The sequence below is a fragment of the Cydia amplana genome, chromosome 1, assembly GCF_948474715.1.
Source record: "Cydia amplana chromosome 1, ilCydAmpl1.1, whole genome shotgun sequence".
Taxonomy (NCBI): Eukaryota; Metazoa; Arthropoda; class Insecta; order Lepidoptera; family Tortricidae; genus Cydia; species Cydia amplana.
Genome location: NC_086069.1, coordinates 1,228,916 through 1,248,356, shown reverse-complemented (window position 1 = coordinate 1,248,356; position 19,441 = coordinate 1,228,916). Strand labels below are relative to the sequence as shown.

Genomic DNA, 19,441 nt, shown 5'->3' with positions numbered 1-19,441 from the left:
TCTAAACTTCGATCTACCCTCTTATTTCAATAGAAGAGGACTGTTCCAAATCTTACTGCATATTTTATCATAACAAGCTACTTGTTGATTTTTTGTATTTTAATTTTCTAACCAATTTGGCAGTAAATAAGAACAAAAAAAGCTATACTCATACTACTTTTCTTGGGTGCTAGTACTAGTGTAAGACAAAGTAGGTATGATTCTCTCTATGTTTGAAATGAGACAATCCTTTGACAAACTATATTTAGTTTAGTGCACTATTATGATTTGTTTTATTAATATAACGCATTTATAAACGGCATTTTAAATAATGAATTTAATACAAAGTCTTTTATAATCGCTTTTATTACTATTCTAAAGGCGAGAATCAAGTTGTTTTGGAACGTTTTGAAAATTCCCATTTCCGAACAGAAAATTAACATAGATTTGACAGTGACACTAGTGACAGTGACAGCTCACTTCACTCGCTCACTCAGCTGTTGCCTTTAGTGGTTTTTTCGGACTGGTTGTATTTTGGTTTGGAGGCAAAAACCCAACTCGAAAAAAGAATGGTCCAGCGAACCGTGTATTCGCGCATCAGTGTTCGTATAGCTGAGGAAAAACAGCTCCTAGCAGAAGAGAAATGGATCATCAGTGCCCTTACCAAAGTTCGCAAGGAGCGTAACCGTTTACAGGTTAGACTATGGATTTAATAATTCTAGTTAACTAGACCCCTATTTATCTTCCCAATGATTTGTTCCTTAGTTCGTCCTGCTGACAAGGCCAACTTTATAAACAGCAATTCACGAGTTTACAGTTTAATGCCATTACTATCACCATGTTGTGTTCTTGCGACAAGGGTGTGAATTATAGTATGAAATTTAGTTTCATTCTCTATACAAAGACATTTAGGGTCGTATTGTTAAACAGGTGTTTTACTCTGTAAGTGAGTTGTTCGAAATGTAATAGTATTAATTAGTTAGATTAAGACTATTAAGAGTATGTATAGCTTCAAGATAACATTTGCATGCCTAACCAGCAAAATATGTCTCTGTACGGGAATATCCTTCTAATAACACCTTGTTATTACCATATTTTATGCAAATAAAGATTTTTTTTTCATTTTTTGCGAAATTTTTATGTATGGAAAGTTGGTTTTTATGTATGGTGTAAGTAAAGCACCGGGGCGCGCCGGCTGACATCATTGATCAGTCTGTCAAATGTGGTTGGTGCAACTGGCCCTTAGTGCTATAAATAACTACTAGCTTATACTAAGGTTCCTTGACTACTTTTAAATGTCTATATTTTTTTCTAGATTGATAGATTGGAGTTAGAAAACCAAAAGATGCAGCTAATGAAACGGTCCCGCTCCCAAGCAACACCGGCCAGGCCCGAGACGCCGTCCGAGAAGGTCATGAAGCTTATGAACTCAGCGAGCACAAGTGGTCCGATCCCGGAGCTCGAGGACCTCGCACATGAGATCAGCAAGGAGGCTCTATGCAATGAGCAGGAGCTTAATCTAACTGTTACTAATCCTATATTGAGTAAGTATCTTTCGTTATTACTAGAAACAGGCGTGGCTCACTCTGCGATTTCATTGCGGCGCTAGAAGTACATGCGGCCCATATCAATTTTGGTGTCGAGCCATAGTAGTTGCCGCGCACCGCTACGGAACGGACGCTTGCTCGCGCTTGCGTCACCTAGCGGTCATATCTGTCCTAATAGACGTGTTTTGTTAGAGAGTGAATCATCTGTATCTAGTACTATTATTTATTCTGTGCTAGAAGTCACATTTCAGTTAAATATGGTGCCTCCACAAATATAACAGCCAATGTGGGAGCACCAAATTAGTAGAATAATTCATGATCATCACTAAGAATGCTTATAAATTTTATGCAATACACTGCCAATGTATTTCAGAACCCTATAATAAAGGACAATTAATATGCGTTTAGGATAAAACATGATTTATTTATTGCTGTGAGCTCAGGACAAATGTTTCCATTTAATTATAATTTTGATGCTGCTATACAGGGTGCCCAGTAATTAATGGATAACCATCTAACCACCAACAGCGCACCTTAGGCTGGTCCAGAAAATGCACTTATAGGTCTAGTAAAGGGTCGTGGTTTTCGAGATAATCGTCGATAATTACTGGGCATCCTGTAAGTATAATATATTAAAACCTGTCATGTATTTTTTTATTGATATAATTTTTGTGTGCAAGTTAAAAGGAATAAGGAAGAAAACCAACCATGTATACTCAGCTGCAAAAATCTATACCTACTATATGAATGGACATCATTCTTAAAGTGGGTATGCACTTTTGCAGCTTGCTGTACACCACATGACCACCAAGATAATATTTTTCCTTTTCTCCAGGTCTCAACTACAACAACATGGTGGAAGAGGAAGTGGACTCGGAGGGTTCAGACGACGCTGACAGAGTATTACTGGACATGAACATGTTCATGAATGGGGACCCTTATGGAAAACCTGGGAAGAACAAATAGTATCTCTCTTTTATTAGTTTAGAACAGTGGTTCCTAACCTGGGGGTAATTACCCCTGTAGGGGTAAAACTGGTATTTTACGGGGGTAATAAGCTAACCTAATATAACAATAGAACAAACGTACACGTTTTATTTTTTTATTACCATTGGGAGGAGGGGTAAAATCAGGTTCCCTAGTTAGTCATAGGGGTGACCGGACTGAAAAGGTTAGGAACCACTGGTTTAGAACCTATGTATATTTTATAGAATTATCTCAAATATGGTTCTTTGGAAGGAGCTTGTACAGGCAAATTTCTTGCAGTAGGTAATTGTTAGAATTATTTTAAATTGGGTTACTCAAGTTATTTAAGATTACTTTAATATGTTCTGAGTCTCAAGGGAGTTTTGTAGGGTAATTGCACCTCCAAATGTGTAATATCTGCAGATGAAAGTCTACAGATGTATAATTTCTGTGGGTGCCTACAGTTGTTAGTTCCTGCCCTGTGGATGCCTGCGCATGTAAATTCCTGTGGATGCCTGCAATGTAAATTCCTGTGGATGCCTGCAGATATAAATTCCTGTGGATGCCTGCAGATGTAAATTCCTGTGGAAGCCTGCAGATGTAAATTCCTGTGAACTCCTGCAGATGTAAATTCCTGTGAACTCCTGCAGATGTAAATTCCTGTGAACTCCTGCAGATGTAAATTCCTGTGGAAGCCTGCAGATGTAAATTCCTGTGGATGCCTGCAGATGTAAATTCCTGTGAACTCCTGCAGATGTAAATTCCTGTGAACTCCTGCAGATGTAAATTCATGTGGATGCCTGCAGATGTAAATTCCTGTGAACTCCTGCAGATGTAAATTCCTGTGAACTCCTGCAGATGTAAATTCCTGTGAACTCCTGCAGATGTAAATTCATGTGGATGCCTGCAGATGTAAATTCCTGTGAACTCCTGCAGATGTAAATTCATGTGGATGCCTGCAGATGTAAATTCCTGTGAACTCCTGCAGATGTAAATTCCTGTGAACTCCTGCAGATGTAAATTCCTGTGGATGCCTGCAGATGTAAATTCCTGTGGATGCCTGCACGTGTAGAGACAAACCAAAGAAAGTCTGCAGCGCTAGATTAAAAGTAGTTTTTAAAAATCAGTATGCGACAACACCACAGAAAATGGATTAGATAGTCTTGATACTTGTGAAATTTCTACCATATTTACCGTCTATGAAAAAATTAAGCTGTATGCACAGCTTAATTTTTATGGTAAAATAAATTTCATTCCAACAATAGATGTCACTATTAATATGTAGACATATACTAATATTGATAAATAATATTGGGAGAATGTGACATTTGGCTTCATCAAAATTAATAAGCTTTTGTAATATCCGCGACGGCGGTAAATAGGTACAGAGGGCCTACCGCGAACACCGAAGTTCTCAATATGCGAGCATCTTTCTCTTTTACTCCCATTAAGGCGTAATTAGATTGACAGAGAAATTGCCCGCAATTTGCGAACTAAAGTTTTCGGAAAAACGAAATAAACCATTAAAACAATAAACATATATTAAAAATTAATTTTAGCTTTAACTAGTAGGTACCCATGCCGTGAGCATAAGCATGGAGGTTGTGGGTTCGAGCTCAAAACCCGGCTAGTACCAATGAGTTTCTCGAAATGTTAGAGGAAGTTCATAAGTATGCCTATACCTATTAGGTGTGTTCAATTTGCTGTGAAACCTTAGTCTAAACCAATATTATATTATCTAAGTAGGTACATATGGTGAAGTATTAAGATGTTTCATTCCACTTACCCGTCATCAACTCCAAATTTTGTAAACATTGTCGTTTTTCAGCTTGAATCGCCTCGTGCTGACTTTTTACAAGTGTAAAATTATTCGTCACGCGGAAAAGTAACTCCCGCACGCCGGTTTTGTAAGGTTTCACCATGTTTATTCCGTTCATCACAAAACACAATGAATATTTAAACGATTTTGACAAACACATACCATAGTGCATGACGTTTACTGACTGCTTAAAAAACATTGCCATATGCAGTTTTTTAATTCGATGTCAAATTATTGCGCTGCAGACTTTCTTTGGTTTGTCTCTAAATTCCTGTGGATGCCTGCAGATGTCAGTGTTTAATTGCCGCACAAGCTCCTAATGGGTATTTACCACTAAGACTGAGCTTAGAAACTGGTATGCAAGTCAAGATCGGTGTAGGACGTCTAGGTGATTGATTTGTTTTATATTTTTAATTGTTTAGGATCAATTCCTATTTTAGATAACAACATGTTGCACTACTTTAGCTTTAGACATATTAGTCCAGTCAGCAGCAATAGTTGTAAAGCGGGCGAGGTGTTGAAAATGATCTTGACGCGACTTTATTGTTAGAGCGTCAAGGTAAATTTGAACACCTCGCCCGCTTAGCAACTTCTGCTCCTGACTGTACAATCGGCATCCAATCGATATTGATGGCCACATATATCATCATAAAACACCTTTGTTAGGTACCATAGAAATACTGGCACGTGTACTCTATTTGATGGTGATTGTACCTATTTATTTGTCTATGCCTAGGTGGTAATAAACGTGTTTGTTAGAAGACAAACTTGGAAAATATTCAACCAGTCTTGTTGGGAGTTAGATTTCAAGGTAATTAAAACAACATTGTAAAACAAATGTTTAATTAACAAAGTATTTATTCAAGTTTGTCTTATATTTAAGATTGACATATTCCTTTAATGTAATATTATGTACAATTTGCTTCATATCGAATAAAATATGTTTCAACTGGAGTTTTAGTTTAATTTGAAATGGCACAGGATCGCCCAGAAGAGTTATTTTTAACTTTAGGCACTGAATTCGTTTTTTCCTCTATTTTTACAATATCTAGTTAGTTTTTTAGGTGATGTTAACAGGCGGAAATAAATACGGGAGGCTTTATTTATCAGACCATTCTTAATTTAGAATTTTAACCAAAATTAATGAAATTATCCCAACTGTGCACCAGGGATGTTGCGAATATCCGCATCCGCGGAACTTCCGCATTGTTTTCAACATCCGCATCCGCATAAAATCGATGCGGATTTAATGCGGATGCGGATGTGGAACAGTGGTCGGTACAGGAACGTCTTAGCATCGGCGTAAGTGCTAGACTGCTAGGTAATTTAGTAATTAGCCAAAAAAACCTATTAGAAATTAGCAGTCAAGCGTGAGTGGGACTTAATGTACGGAACCCTTCGAACACGAGTCCGACTCGCACTGGCCAAGTGGTTTTTTGAAATAAAAATTACTAAAATGTAATATTTGACGTTTTTTATGTACCTATCTTGACATCCGCATCCGCATCCGCGGATGTGAGCCTTTTAAAATCCGCATCCGCGGATGTCAAAAAATCGGCATCCGCAACATCCCTGCTGTGCACAAAGAGTAAACCAATTCACTGGTTTACTCTACATGACCAAAATTTAGCACCAAGTTTTTACGACTCTCGCCTCTATGGTGTGGGAATAAGAGTGCCCACTGATTATTTATTTACTTTACTGATGCCGTATTATTTATTTACTTTTACTTCGTGTGACGGTTTCAATCGAGCGATACCACATTGTGTGCATGCAGATAACACACAAATTATGCTGAGAGGGTAAGTACTGTACCAGAAAAAAACTCAAGTTTATGGGTGCAAACGTAAAATACGTTTATTGTAGGGGTGTCCATCTTGCCCCAACATACCCTTAACCAGGCGTGTCTCACTCCGCGATTTCGTCGCTTTGCTACAGGTAGCTAATAGTACATCCGTTCGGCCCCAATTTTGGGGAAAGCCATAAGCCGCGCGTGGCGCTGTCGCCACCTAGCGGCCATATCTGTGCTGATCGTAACGGACGCGTTTTGTTAGAGAGTGAGTCTTCTGTACTTAGTACTATTATTTATTCTGTGCCTTAACTCGAAAATACACGGAGCCCGTGCGCGTACTGTATGGTGATTCACTACTATTCTTTTAACATTTATTTTACATCAATGAGGTCACTTGTCAAAAGTGTAATGTTATTCAAGTTATTTATATAGTTTATACAGATCTGTGAACCTACGAACAATTTCATGCCAACATAGTTTGGTTTCCATACATATGCAGTCTTCACTTCTCATACATTCCATAATTTGTTTATACATATCAAAAATCATCTCGCTGCCCTCCTATAAGGGCTATTGAAACCAAACTATATAAGGTATTTTTAACCCGTGAAACGCCCAGCGCAGTTTTACCTACTATATACATTACAGGGTTACAAATTCAAACCATTTCGTATGTATTAGGGACGTTACACGGGCTAGGATTAAAGTTGAATTCGAGGCAAAAATATCTTATCAAGCTTTCATATTAACCTTTCGTATGTGTTGGTGGTCAAAATCCGTGAGTTTAAACCTGTCGCTCTGAATAGAGCGGAAAAAATCGTTCTGGACAAAAGTGCAAAAACATGACTTAGGTCATAGAGAACTAAGTAAGTGTATAGTGCTCACTCCATACATCAGTTTTGTTACCAAAACGCTGCTACTTGACACTAGATGTCGCGTGTGTCGCGACTAACAAAAAGTGTATTTCTCAACAATTTACAACTAATATTACAAGTAAAAGGAGTTGGAAATAGAGTTATAATATTCGCAGAAAATGGTTGAACATTAGACTCTTCGTTTGTCGCGACATCTATTGTCGAGCTTGCTTAGGTCAATATCTTTATCAAACACAGACGAGAGGTTAAACAATTTAACGTTTTCAGCGCCCCGCAGGTACTTTACTATTTTAAACTTTATCGTAATGCATTAAAGTGCATTTTAGATTATACGCGTAGTCACATAGGTGTAAGGCTAACAAAACTGGAGATTTATTAAAACAACAACTATTACGTTTGGGACCAAAAACGAACATCATCATTATCATTCAACATATCGAATAATTATTTAATTACAAATTAACAGGTAATAAACAATCTAAGTTTGAATTATTAACTATTCATAACTTCAGTACTAATAATCACAACAATTACAAGTATAAAATGTCCATATGTTTCGGTTTCGACCTATATCGGGATTCAGCAACGAATACTTGGCCAAGACATACAAAATCTTTGACTAAATTTGCCTAGATCCTGAGGCCTAAAGCTACCTTCGACCTCGGCCTCGTGACTCTGCAGTTTGGCTTCACGATCGCGACATTCACGTTGCACAAGAGGTACTAAAATAGCATAAGCAGCACTGAATATATTTACAAATTCTTGCCAAGTTATACGGCCAGCACAAGTTTTTATCCAGTCTCAGCCACTTGGCCTAGCTAACACCCGACCAGAGATCAGAGTGCATAAGCTACTTTCGGCCTCGCGATCACTATAAAAGTAATCCAAACTGAACGCGTTCACTCAGAAACTTGGCTTAGTTTCCCGATTAGGCCGAGATCCTAAGGCCTAAAGCTACCTCCGGCCTCGTTGGGCCGCTTTCGGCCTCGCGATCACGACATGCGCATGTTGCAGGAGGTGTAGAAGAGAATGTAGGCTGCGCTGGACTTTACTTCGCTGGAGGAGATTTCTGTTACTACGTGGTCGTCGTATTTGTACCATCTGGAAGTAAATTAGGATTAAGTTAGTTTTTTTAGTTTTCTAACTCACTACTTACTAGTAACACATTCACTGTCAGCGATCCTCAAGACGGATTTTCTGTTTGTTGGCACTTTTTTCTGCAAAGTGGAAAACACGTGTTAACGGCTACGCTCGTAACGCGTAGGTTACGTTGGCAGTAAATGTGTTAATAGACATTTTTTAACAGCGAAGTTACGGTCAAGTATAATATATATGTACTTGAAATAGGTACTTCCAATCTAGTATATTATCTCTCATTTAGCTTAGCTTATCGCCTTGGCCATCTTCTTAAGACTGACTACGTATTTTACTTGCCCTTTCTACTTGAATCACAACGGATCCTGTGGCTTTTTAAGAAAAGTCTTAACTTCCTAACCATACAAGAAACAAATCAAAGATTTGGCAGTGGAATTTGAATCTAAAGTGTAGGAAAGAGTTGATTTTGGTTTGGGTGAACACCTGAACATTGAAAATTTCATCTAAATTAATAATTATTAGCTAGGACCATGAGTCTGAGTAGGGCATCTATTTTTGACGATTTTTCCCCCAAAATCATTCAAAAATCATGCTTCGAATGACCCCATTTCCTCCTTCGTCATGCTACCATCATCCGATGTCCAGAAATGACGTAATTAATGAATATCCCCTCTGTAGGTATAACACATAAAGTAGGTACTTACTTATAATAATAATTGAGAGCGCACTATTCGCCAACAAACTGTCTACATAGGTATTAAAAATACTCACTTGCCATACACACTGCTCTTACAGTACGCCGTGTAATGTCCGCCCTCCATCGACCCGTAGTGGTTCGACACGGCATACAAATTAAATATCTGGTTATTAGGACTACAGTTCAGCGAGAACTGCCTCATATCTAGATCTTCGAGCGGGAAGTCTATATACGTCTGTTTCTTTCTGTACGCATTCGACATGTATTCTTTCGGGTCTACGTAGAAGCGTTTGAAGTGGATGACTAAGACGGGAGGGAGACGGGAGATGTCTAGTTTTTTGACGGCGTCTCGTTTTTCCTTGCAGCCGGGGCAGTTCCAGCCGGGGATGGTCTCCCCGTTTAGGTACAGTTTTAGGCAGTCCTGTAACAAAAATGTTAATGTCAATACGCAAGCGTAAATTCTAACGGCGTTATTCATAAATGTAAGCGGAGACCACAGCCCATAGACAATCCAACCTCTAGACATAGCATAGTCGCGCTACCCCCTCTGCCACACATACGGTAGCGTTACTCCATCTTCGAGTCAATCCCGTGCCGTGATTGGTCCGTGTCTTTGAACGGACCAATCACGGCACGGGATTCGCTCACCTCGTCCCCCCGCACCCCCGTATTTTTGGCAGCATCGGTTTCATGAAATAATTGGCCTAAGCTCAGTCTAGAGGTTGGATTGTCAGTGCCACAGCCTATAGTTCGTTTTTTTAGCATTAGAAAAAGACTACGCCGATCTTGAAGTGTCTCTTAATTGAAAAACGCTTTTTAAATATCAGTAACCATTACTAATGAAAGCAAAAGAATGTAAATAATCGTATATGATTCATAATTGTTACATATTTGCCGTGACTTTTCAAAATACACGTCAATATTTTTACCTCTTTTTTCTAATGCTTTAAAAAACGAACTATATGGACTGAAAGTACAAAGGCGTCACAAGCACGTTGCTGACCATGGGGTTCGGTATGAATTTTGAAATCAGAAACCTGAGCGTAGCGATGTATTTTTGAGAATCTTGAGCGTAGCGAGGTTTTTTGAAGAATCTAGATCGTATGTTTTTAATTGAATAGACTTACGCTGAGCGTACACCGGTTTGCGTTGGCGGGTAACTCCAGAGACAGGTTGGAGAAGGACTCGTAGGTGACGCTCTGTTTACCGCACACCGTGCACTTCACCGTGGACCGGATCTGTCCGTAGAACAACCGTAGAATGAAGCTCTCTTTGGACTTGGTGAACTCGTGCCACGCCTTCTCGGAGGGCGGGAGGCTGTCCTGAAAGAGGAAAAATGGTCTAGTGTCTGTTTTTTCCCCAATAAAGTCAAAAAAATGTATGCACACGATGGGGCCCAAGATATACAATGCATTGCCACAAGAAATAAGAAATAGCACTAGCTACTGCTCGTTTAAAAATAAACTTAAAACTTAAACTAGTGGCTGAGGCCTACTACTCGTTGGACGCTTATTTTCGAGTGCCAGACTGAGCAATATAAATATGTATGTGACATTAAATTGATTTTTATAACTTATGGCAACTTTACTGGTTAGTTAACCAAACTACTTTCAAATAATGCATATTGTGATAAGTATATTTTAAGTACCTAGTATTAAGACTTGACATGTAAAAATATTTTTATCAATAAATGATCGTATCGTATCGTAAAGAAAATAAAATAAAATGAAAAACTGAAGCAAGTAATATAGTACCTTGATTTGAGGCTTGCTGGAGAACTGCAGGTCGAGATGTAGCCAGTCCATGAGGATCGTCAGGAACTCGTGCGAGTCCTGTTGCTCGCAGCCACGGAACGCTCGCTGGTGCTTGCCCACTTCGTTCTGAAAACAATTACACAATAGGGATGATGACTGATGTTGAATTTTATAACAAAATCTAGTAAAATAGATAGCAAACGAGCAATTTATCACAATAATGTGGATATTAAAATAAAATATTGAAAAATTACAAAATTACAGGACCTGAAAGTTTCAAAATTTAAGTTTTTTTTAACTTCCAAAAACGATAAAAGTAAGGGTACCATTCGATTCCTTACATTTCATACAAAAAAATATTGTATGGCAACTATATACATAAACGCAATATTTCACCGACAAAAACGCAATTTTCTTGTTTTGTCCATACTAAAAGAAGGGCGATGACGTCACGGCCTCTGGCCGTTTTGTATAGGGCGTTTCGCGAGTGAAGTGCGACTGTCGGACTTTGACTACAATTTCTGACTTTTGTGTTACTTTAATGCAATGGGTCCCATATAGACATTTGATCCTAAAAACAAACCCGATCGATTGATACCATAAAAAAAAATTAGTCATGTAGCCTATTATAATAACTTTGGATATTATAAATGGAAATTAGGGTTGAATAAAATAAAAATAAAATAAAATAATCTTTATTGCAACTTTGAGTGGTTACATAGCATTGGTTCCTGGCTCTCAAAGTAGGTGTCCCTGTGTCTCAAGAGCCAGTTCCTTCCCAATTACAAGCGTCAGTAATGTTACAAGTTAGACATTTTATATTTCAGTTTCAACAATATTAAAATTAAAATTAAAGAAAGATAATCTAAACATACGAAACTATCATGTGTGTGTACGCGCGCGTGTGTGAGTATTCTGTATGTCTGATTTTTAGAATATGTGTGTGTTTATGTGTGTTTACGCGCGTGTGTGTCTGGTTATTTTAGATTGTATGTACTAGAACACGCTTCGTAATAGCTCTTCCGCTTCAGTATAATTTAATGATTTTAACCAAGTCTTGATTTTGTTTTTTAATTGAAAATTACTAATGGTGTTTATATTAAGGGTTTTGTTTGCTTTATTATATAAGTATGGTGCCAAAAAAGAAAAATATGAATACTATTTTCATACAAATCAACCGAGCATACATCTTTCTTAGCCACATTACGACTAAAGAACTTGATCGTAATAAAAATGTGTATCATCAGCCTTCCGGCCCATTACGTCGTCGCGCTAATAACCACTAGAGATGTCCCGAATAGTGGTTTTGGCTGGATACCAAATATTCGGCCTCGGCCGAATATTCGGCATGACATGCGAACATTTTGAGTCACAATTATTATGAAACCTGTTCGCCAGCAAAGCACAATGTTTGCTTAAATATACCTATTAATGAATGTAGTTAGGGCCAATCAAATCAGACCCATGATAAAAAATAAAATATTTTCGTAATCAACAAATGTTCATAGAAGGGTCTTCGTATTTAACAATTTTCCAAGAATACATTTGGTTTTTGGTTATTTTTAATGTGCAATTTTTCTTTTTAGGTAACAGATATTCGGTGGCAAAGTGGCCGAATACCGAATAGTTTCCGAATATTTGTGGCATCTCTAGTGACCACGGTTCTCTACAAGCTCAGGGAGCTTATGTGTCCTCACCCGCAGGTCGATGGTGGCGATGTACCGGTACTGGCCGGACCACAGCGCTCGCACCACCGCCGCCAGTTCTTCCGCGATCGCTCCTCGCGTTCCGTGCGCCCTGGTACAAGATAACATATCATAAGTACAATAATAGAACTAATACCAAGTATTGTAGGTTTTCTAGGAACTTAAAAACCGGTCAAGTGCGAGTCGGACTCGCGCACGAAGGGTTCCGTACCATTACGCAAACACAGCAAATAAATCATCGGGAAGCTTGTTGCATGAAAGTTTTTTATTTTTATTTTGAGTCGTGGATGTGAGTCAATCGGTCCTCGCTAGAGATACGGACGGCCGGTTGCTGTTTAATTATAAGCTATATTCGTTATGTTTTGTGGTGACTTATTAGTATTTGTTGGGTCAGGTCCCCGCAATGAAGGTTGATATTGTGTTGTAGCACAGAATAAATAATAAGTGCTTGTTGCTAGGCCTACATGAATAATGTATATTTTGACTTTGAATAGTACTAGGTACAGAAGATTCACTCTCTAACAAAACGCGCGTCTATTACGACAGATATGATCGCTAGGTGGCGCAAGAGCGAGCAGGCGTCCGTTCCGTAGCGGTGATGGCTAGACACCAGAATTGGTGTGGGCCGTATGTACTTTTAGGTACTTGTAGCGACACGACGAAATCGCGGAGTGAGCCACGCCTGGTTGTATCCGCGCGTGTCAGTTGGCGGTCACATACCTGTTAACATGCTCCATGTACTGTCCGTTGCAGAAGTAGTGGCACAAGATGGCGGTGTTGTTCAGGCACTGGATGATGGAGTTCATGTAGCATGTGTTGCCAAGGTTCTTCAAGCCCGTTAGACCGCGGCCCTGCGAATGACAAATGTATAGTGAAGATAGAGTTTAAATTGCAATTGTTTTGGCTGTTAAGAGTTTTTCTGTATTTGAATAACATATTGTCTGTGGAACAGTTCTGCCGAATTTGTATTTAATATTTTGAAATTACTATGTACTATACTATACAAGGAGCACTATTTGCTGCGTGAATTCCTGCCAGATTACTTAGTAAGCTGTGTGTTTCGTATTCCGTTTTCTAATGTATGAAACCCCCAAAGCACCTTAGAGAATTCTTCAAAAAATTATACGTATATAGTAATATAAACAGCGAAATGGTTATTTGTTCAGCCATCCTTCGTAATCGCTGATTAATTTATCGAAAAATGCTCGAAAGAAATGTTCCACAAATCTTTCTGAAAGTCTGGCTTGCTTCCAAGTTTTCTTTGCCTTATTAATGGTGATGAAGTCTCACTTACCTTAATTCATTTGTAATAGCTCCGCTCTCCTTAACTCAGTTTCTTTCGTGCCGTACCAATCTTACCTCAAGTCTGGATTCTTTAAATCTTTAGCAGTTTGGAGTAGGCTAGCGATCTCAGAGTAGTGAGGGCGTCTGCTAGCTGGTGCGGTTGCACGGAACGGGTGAGCGGGTTGACGAAAAATAGTCGACGCTAACTGGCGCGGACGCGTGCGACGGATTTTACCTACAATGGCACACGCGCCAGCTAGCGGACGCCCTGAGGGGCTACCGCGAATACCGAAATTCGCAAATTGCGGGGATCTTTCTGTTTTACTCCAATGAAGGCGTAATTGTCAGAAAAATGCCCGCAATTTGTGAACTTCTATTTTCGCGGTTATAACCCTGAATCGGGAATAGCGGCAGCGTAAGCCCACGTTGTTCTATTCTAATTGGTGCAAAGTTAGCTACAGACTCTGCAAGAATCATTTAGTAGTTGAATAAACTAAAAACCGCTACGTTTGGTACGCCGTAGCTCCGTAGAGTCTGTTCGGAAAGAGAAGAGTCGTGGAATGTATTGGGCCCCATACATTCCACGACTCTTCTCTTTCCGCACAGACTCTAGCAGCATTTTAATCCTACGAAGCGATTTTGGCGGCAGTTATCATTTTGTTTACCAGAAATAAGAGTTACATAAACATTTATGCAAATACATCCATGTGCGTTGGTGGCATAAAGGAGGTTTAAGCTTGCGTCATCTGAAAGTTAATTACGTTTGGTATCGACCCCTGTAATTGGCTAGTGGGCTACGTCTATTTCCGGATGCTTTAAACTTGCAGCGGTAATTTAATAGCATCAAGTATGGACACGGGTATAAGTCACGCAATAGTTCTTATTCTACTGCGTTTAGGGGTCAATGATGTGTTAAAAAACACTAGATATATAATCGTAATTTTATGACACGAATTAATTTTGTCTAGACATCACTTACGCTAATTTTACGGTTAAACTCCCTGCTTCCGCCTGTTGTTACCTCTGTCTTGATGTATTATGTGTGTTTCTCTGTAAATGTTTTATTGAGGTAGTGAAATAAAGAGGATTTGTATTGTAACTCCCGTAATTTTAGTCGCGCGACATAATATATCAGAGAGCACGTAGTAAACCTCGGGGGTAAATCTTAAAACTTAGATACGCGATTAAGTCCCGTTGTATAATTTAATAACGTAGTAAACCTGTTGTTGAGGAAAATTTAAAATGACGTTAAAATGGATAATATGGTTTGAACTATTCATATCAATATTTTTTTGTATTATATTACGTTTGTGAATTAAATATCCAACCTGAAAGTGGAACTATCATTTTCAGTATCGATTGTACAAGAAGAACGTAGGTACCTATATTCGTTTAGTACCTAGTTACCTACTCCGATGTCTGTCCGCCTACGACACAGACACAATAATACCTAAACCTATGCCCTGAAGTTTCCAATCTCTAATAGAGCAATCCTCCGCCACCGCCGGACCTTAAATTTGCAGTTCTGTCGAACATAAAGTATTGACGCGGCCGCAACACGCGATTCCTTGCATTAGTAATTGCACGTGAATAAAACAGTAGCGTTGTAAAAAGATATACTTTTATTTAGGAAGGTCTTGGAAAAAGCTAAGGAAATGTATTTTTGTATAATGCATAAGTAATCGTGTAGCTAGCATGATTTATCTTTATTGTGGGACTAAATCTTGTGTCTACGAATTCGCTAAGTGCACGACTGGTGCTGCCCTCATTTTGGCAGACTTTCTACGTTAAATCTTATGGAGTAAAATTAGTTCAAGCGGCTGCCGCTAGTATTAATGGCGGCCATTCCATAAGATTACCTGTGTTTGTGACGATCAGCGCCACTTCCCCCTCCACCGACTTCGCACCTTGCCAATAAGAGTATTCCATAGGGTAGTCTATATAGGTTATTAAGATAGGGTATTCTTTATCAATCATAATCGTCATTCCACGCAAACGAACTCACGGGCATATTATCGGGTATTTTATGATTTCATTCCCAGGCCGGACAACCCGAAAGTCGGGATTGTGGTAGGTACTACAGCTTTATATGACAAAATTGTTGTGGCCTGGCGCGGATGTCTTGTTTGGCTGGGTGGCAATGAATGTGTTAAATGTGCGTCTTCAATTTACTTGTTGGCCGGCATGGTAGTAGATAGATATGACTAGGAAAACACACACCCACAGCGTGAATTTTCCACCTTGTTGTCAGTCACGTTGGAGGACACGCCGGCAGTTATAGGACGTCTGAGGGCCTACCGCGAACCACGTTCGACGTATTGCCTCTCTGTCGCTCTTGTAAATTCGCACGTAAGTGTGACAGGGAGGCAACACGTCAAACGTGGTTCGCGGTAGGCCCTCTGTGACGGGCGCGGCTGTGGGTTGTTGCCCGACGGGTAAACACGTGTACCATCGCTCACACTGTCAACTGACAGTTCGTGAACCTTATTACAAAAGGCATAAGGTCCACCGAAGGACAGTTAAGAAGTGTTGCTGTTTGTATGCTAATAGGTAACAAGCCCGTTAAACCGGCAAAGCCAGACCAACGGTCGGATATCGTTTGAGCTGGTGGAATAACGAATCAGTAACGCAATATCCTTGGAGGGGGCGGGAAGCCGAGAAACCAGAAGATTCAGAAGGAAACAAGAGATATGGCGCACCGCACGAAAGTTGTGACGGATGATATTACCTATGCGCGGGTTTTTGCCATTTATCAGTAGGTATATTACTCTGAAAATATACTTCAGTTTGTATACTGTATATATTTTTTCACGTTCCCTTTATCCTACTTGAATTATCTATGTATTTTGTTTACCTGAAAAGTGAAGGACATGCCATTAGAACGTTAAAACATAAACACTATAAACAAGCAGTTATGTATATAATATAAATACCTACTTTCATGTCTAAACTACACATCAATTAAATACTCCGCCTTAACCTTCACTTATAATAGGCTGTTTCACTTAAACGACTCAACCCTCAACTTGAAAACTTTAATAAAACTAAAACCTGTCACACGCAAGAAAGTAATACAGTCCGCTTTAACTACGTTCAAAAGTAGCTATTATAGAAAACCTAAAAATATCTTATACATGTATAGTCGCCATGAGATATATCGGAGCGGCCAATGTGCTCCTAAATATCTGAACACGCCTCTATTGTCAAGACGTTAGAGGCGTGGTCAGTTTGTAGTAATTAGTTTAAAGGTATGTACTTATTTAATTACGCTGTTCCGGCAATTATGCTGATTGGAAAGTTAAGTTTATTTTAATCATAAATACATAGGTATTTGAATAGGTTTCACCGAATTTTGTTTCTTTCCTAGCGCTAATATCATTTTAGTGGTATGTTTTGTATACAGAGTTGGTCAGCGATTTTACTTCGTATTTACTAACATGTCCCGGTTTGAATAGCCAGTCGCAGTCTGTGTGTCCTTAAGATTGACCTCGACCTTGCCCAGTGTGCCCAGTGTACACATTACATCCATCTATACCGTATTTACGAACGCTGTGGCTAACGATACTGTGACATACAACACCATTATGATTTGCAACACCTACTGACTGTTATTAATTTCCGCTACACAAAGGATGTCTGGAACAGATCGCGTTTTAGCGATAAGACCGCCTGTTGACCTCTGCTTGTGTTTCTGTTTTCTTTTGTATTGTTTTTTTTTGGTGTGCAATAAAGAGTATTTGTATTGTATATACATCGCCTGGATTGGATTAGTCCTTACCGCTTTGAAAGTCAGACGGTGTGGATTTCAGGGATGTTGCGAATATCCGCATCCGCAACCGCGGAACTTCCGCATTATTTTCAACATCCGCATCTGCATCCGCATCCGCATAAAATCGATGCGGAGTTTAATGCGGATGCGGATGTGGAACAGGTCGGTACAGGAACGTTTTAGGATCGGCGAAGTGCTAGACTTAAACAGCCAGACAATCAACCATATTCGAACTTTAAGAGACGTCAAATACTAGAGATTGAAACTATATGGATTGAATATGTCACTGTCAAATAAGTGTCAAAAGTGACGTTTCTTCAAACAAACAAGTCATTTTTGACACTCGTTTGACACTGACATATCCAATCCATATCGTTTCAATCTCTAGTATTTGACGTATCTTAAAGTTCGAATATGGCTGAATGTCTTTTTGCGAGTATTTGAGCCTGATTTTGTGCTTAGGCACAATGTTATTGTGTCCTAACTGTCTAAGCCACATCTAGAAACCTTCTACGCTAAGTACCTACAGACTTGTCAGTGACAATGCCTGCAGTTGACGTGCAAACTTAGCATAGGTGGATTTTATATCATGTTTACTACTACTTACCCGTTTGAACAGCAATACGATGTGGTTCTGCGAGTACTTGAGTCTGACCTTGACCTTGAGTACCATGTTAGCTGTGTCCAGCGCCAGGTATCGCTACTCAATGTAAATTTATAATCTGGACTCTATTGTATTTACATATCACTCGTTTGAATAGCCATACGATGTGGTTCTGCGAGTACTTGAGCCTGACCTTGAGTACCATGTTAGCTGTGTCCAGCGGCAGGTATCGCTACTCAATGTAAATTTGTAATCTGGACTCTATTGTATTTACAACTTACCCGTTTGAACAGCCATACGATGTGGTTCTGCGAGTACTTGAGCCTGACCTTGACCTTGAGCACCATGTTAGCTGTGTCCAGCAGCAGGCATCGCTACTCAATGTAAATTTGCAATCTGGACTCTATTGTATTTACAACTCACCCGTTTGAATAGCCATACGATGTGGTTCTGCGAGTACTTGAGCCTGACCTTGACCTTGAGTACCATGTTAGCTGTGTCCAGCGGCAGGCATCGCTGCTCGTAGCGCAAAATCCTGATTTTTATCCGAGCTCAATTTGGAATTTGACGTTTCTGGTCACGCGCGGTTTCTTCACTGAATTTTAATAGGTTTTTTTGAGGAAACTTTGCGGTTTTTTAGAACATAAATAAACTTTAAGTGTCTTACTCTGGAATTGTAGATTGATATAATGGCTACCCGCTGTTTTATGACTTCGTCTGAATAGCAACTTCAGTTAGACATTTGAAGTAAATCAATTTAAAAAGTTCTTTTGATTCTGTTTCACTCACTTTACAATACTATCTTATCACTTTTATCAACTATTTACGAACTACTTAATGAATACTTTCTCTGAGATCGATTTAGTTATTTTTAAATAGCTTGATATTATTCAATACTCGTAAGGCCAATTTATTTATAGAGTAAAGCTTATTCCATATATCTCGATTTAGTATATTTTGATAACGGGAAAACTAACACCAAAAGCACTATTAGATAAAACATGAAAATAGTTGAAAGTATATTTAAAAACATCAGTTTCACAAGCACATTCACGAACTTGCTTTCACAGTCTCTCAAAACTTGATTTAAAAAAGTTTATCAAGTCATTTTACTATGCGACTTTCGTTGAATAGCTATTCACTTTCAGGAAAATTTGCAATTTATCATTATCAATTTTATCATAATACTAATAAATGTTTCAGCGCTTTGTTGTTCTTCCCTTCAATTGCAGTTTTGCCTGAAAATCACCTTCTTTTTGTACACAATTTACCAATATATTTTACACATTTCCTTGTTGAACGTTCTTCGCGTCAACTCGCAGTTTCGCGCGTATTTTCTAATTTTCTTTCTAAATAAGACACTTGCTTTCCGCCATAAATTATATTTGTCGATTGCAGAACTTTTAATACGTTAATTTAATTTTCTCTAGGTAGAGAAGTAATGTTATTTGATATTATTTGTGGTAAACAGTGTGCCGGTGGTGAGACGGTGGTACAACTGACGCGTAGACGTCTGGAAGGGTGGTTAGAAGGGTGGGAGGGGTGACCACGCTC

The 19,441-nt window shown here is 39.0% G+C and overlaps 2 protein-coding genes across 7 annotated transcripts in view; one reads left to right on the top strand and one right to left on the bottom strand.

Moving 5' to 3' along the window:
- Positions 1–499: 499 nt before the first annotated feature.
- Positions 500–2,505, top strand: LOC134652452 (uncharacterized). The gene is made up of 3 exons (XM_063507645.1): positions 500–674; positions 1,295–1,523; positions 2,362–2,505. Exons 1-3 carry the CDS (start codon positions 549–551, stop codon positions 2,490–2,492), a joined length of 486 nt encoding a protein of 161 aa, XP_063363715.1. The 5' UTR covers positions 500–548; the 3' UTR covers positions 2,493–2,505.
- Positions 2,506–7,248: 4,743 nt separating this feature from the next.
- LOC134653171 (ubiquitin carboxyl-terminal hydrolase 8) overlaps positions 7,249–19,441 on the bottom strand; it is a 52,904-nt gene continuing 40,711 nt past the window's right edge. For 2 of the 6 annotated variants that reach the window (XM_063508607.1, XM_063508680.1), the window contains exons 4-9: positions 12,951–13,081; positions 12,222–12,321; positions 10,525–10,650; positions 9,898–10,092; positions 8,845–9,191; positions 7,250–8,079 (exon numbers count right to left, since the gene is read on the bottom strand). In XM_063508607.1, the coding sequence (XP_063364677.1) occupies positions 7,971–8,079; positions 8,845–9,191; positions 9,898–10,092; positions 10,525–10,650; positions 12,222–12,321; positions 12,951–13,081 (1,008 nt within the window). In that variant the 3' untranslated portion in view covers positions 7,250–7,970. Of the gene's footprint in view, positions 8,080–8,844; positions 9,192–9,897; positions 10,093–10,524; positions 10,651–12,221; positions 12,322–12,950; positions 13,082–18,032; positions 18,120–18,168; positions 18,262–19,441 lie in introns of those variants that run through there. The other 4 variants (XM_063508830.1, XM_063508755.1, XM_063508540.1 and 1 more) reach the window with 4 other exon arrangements.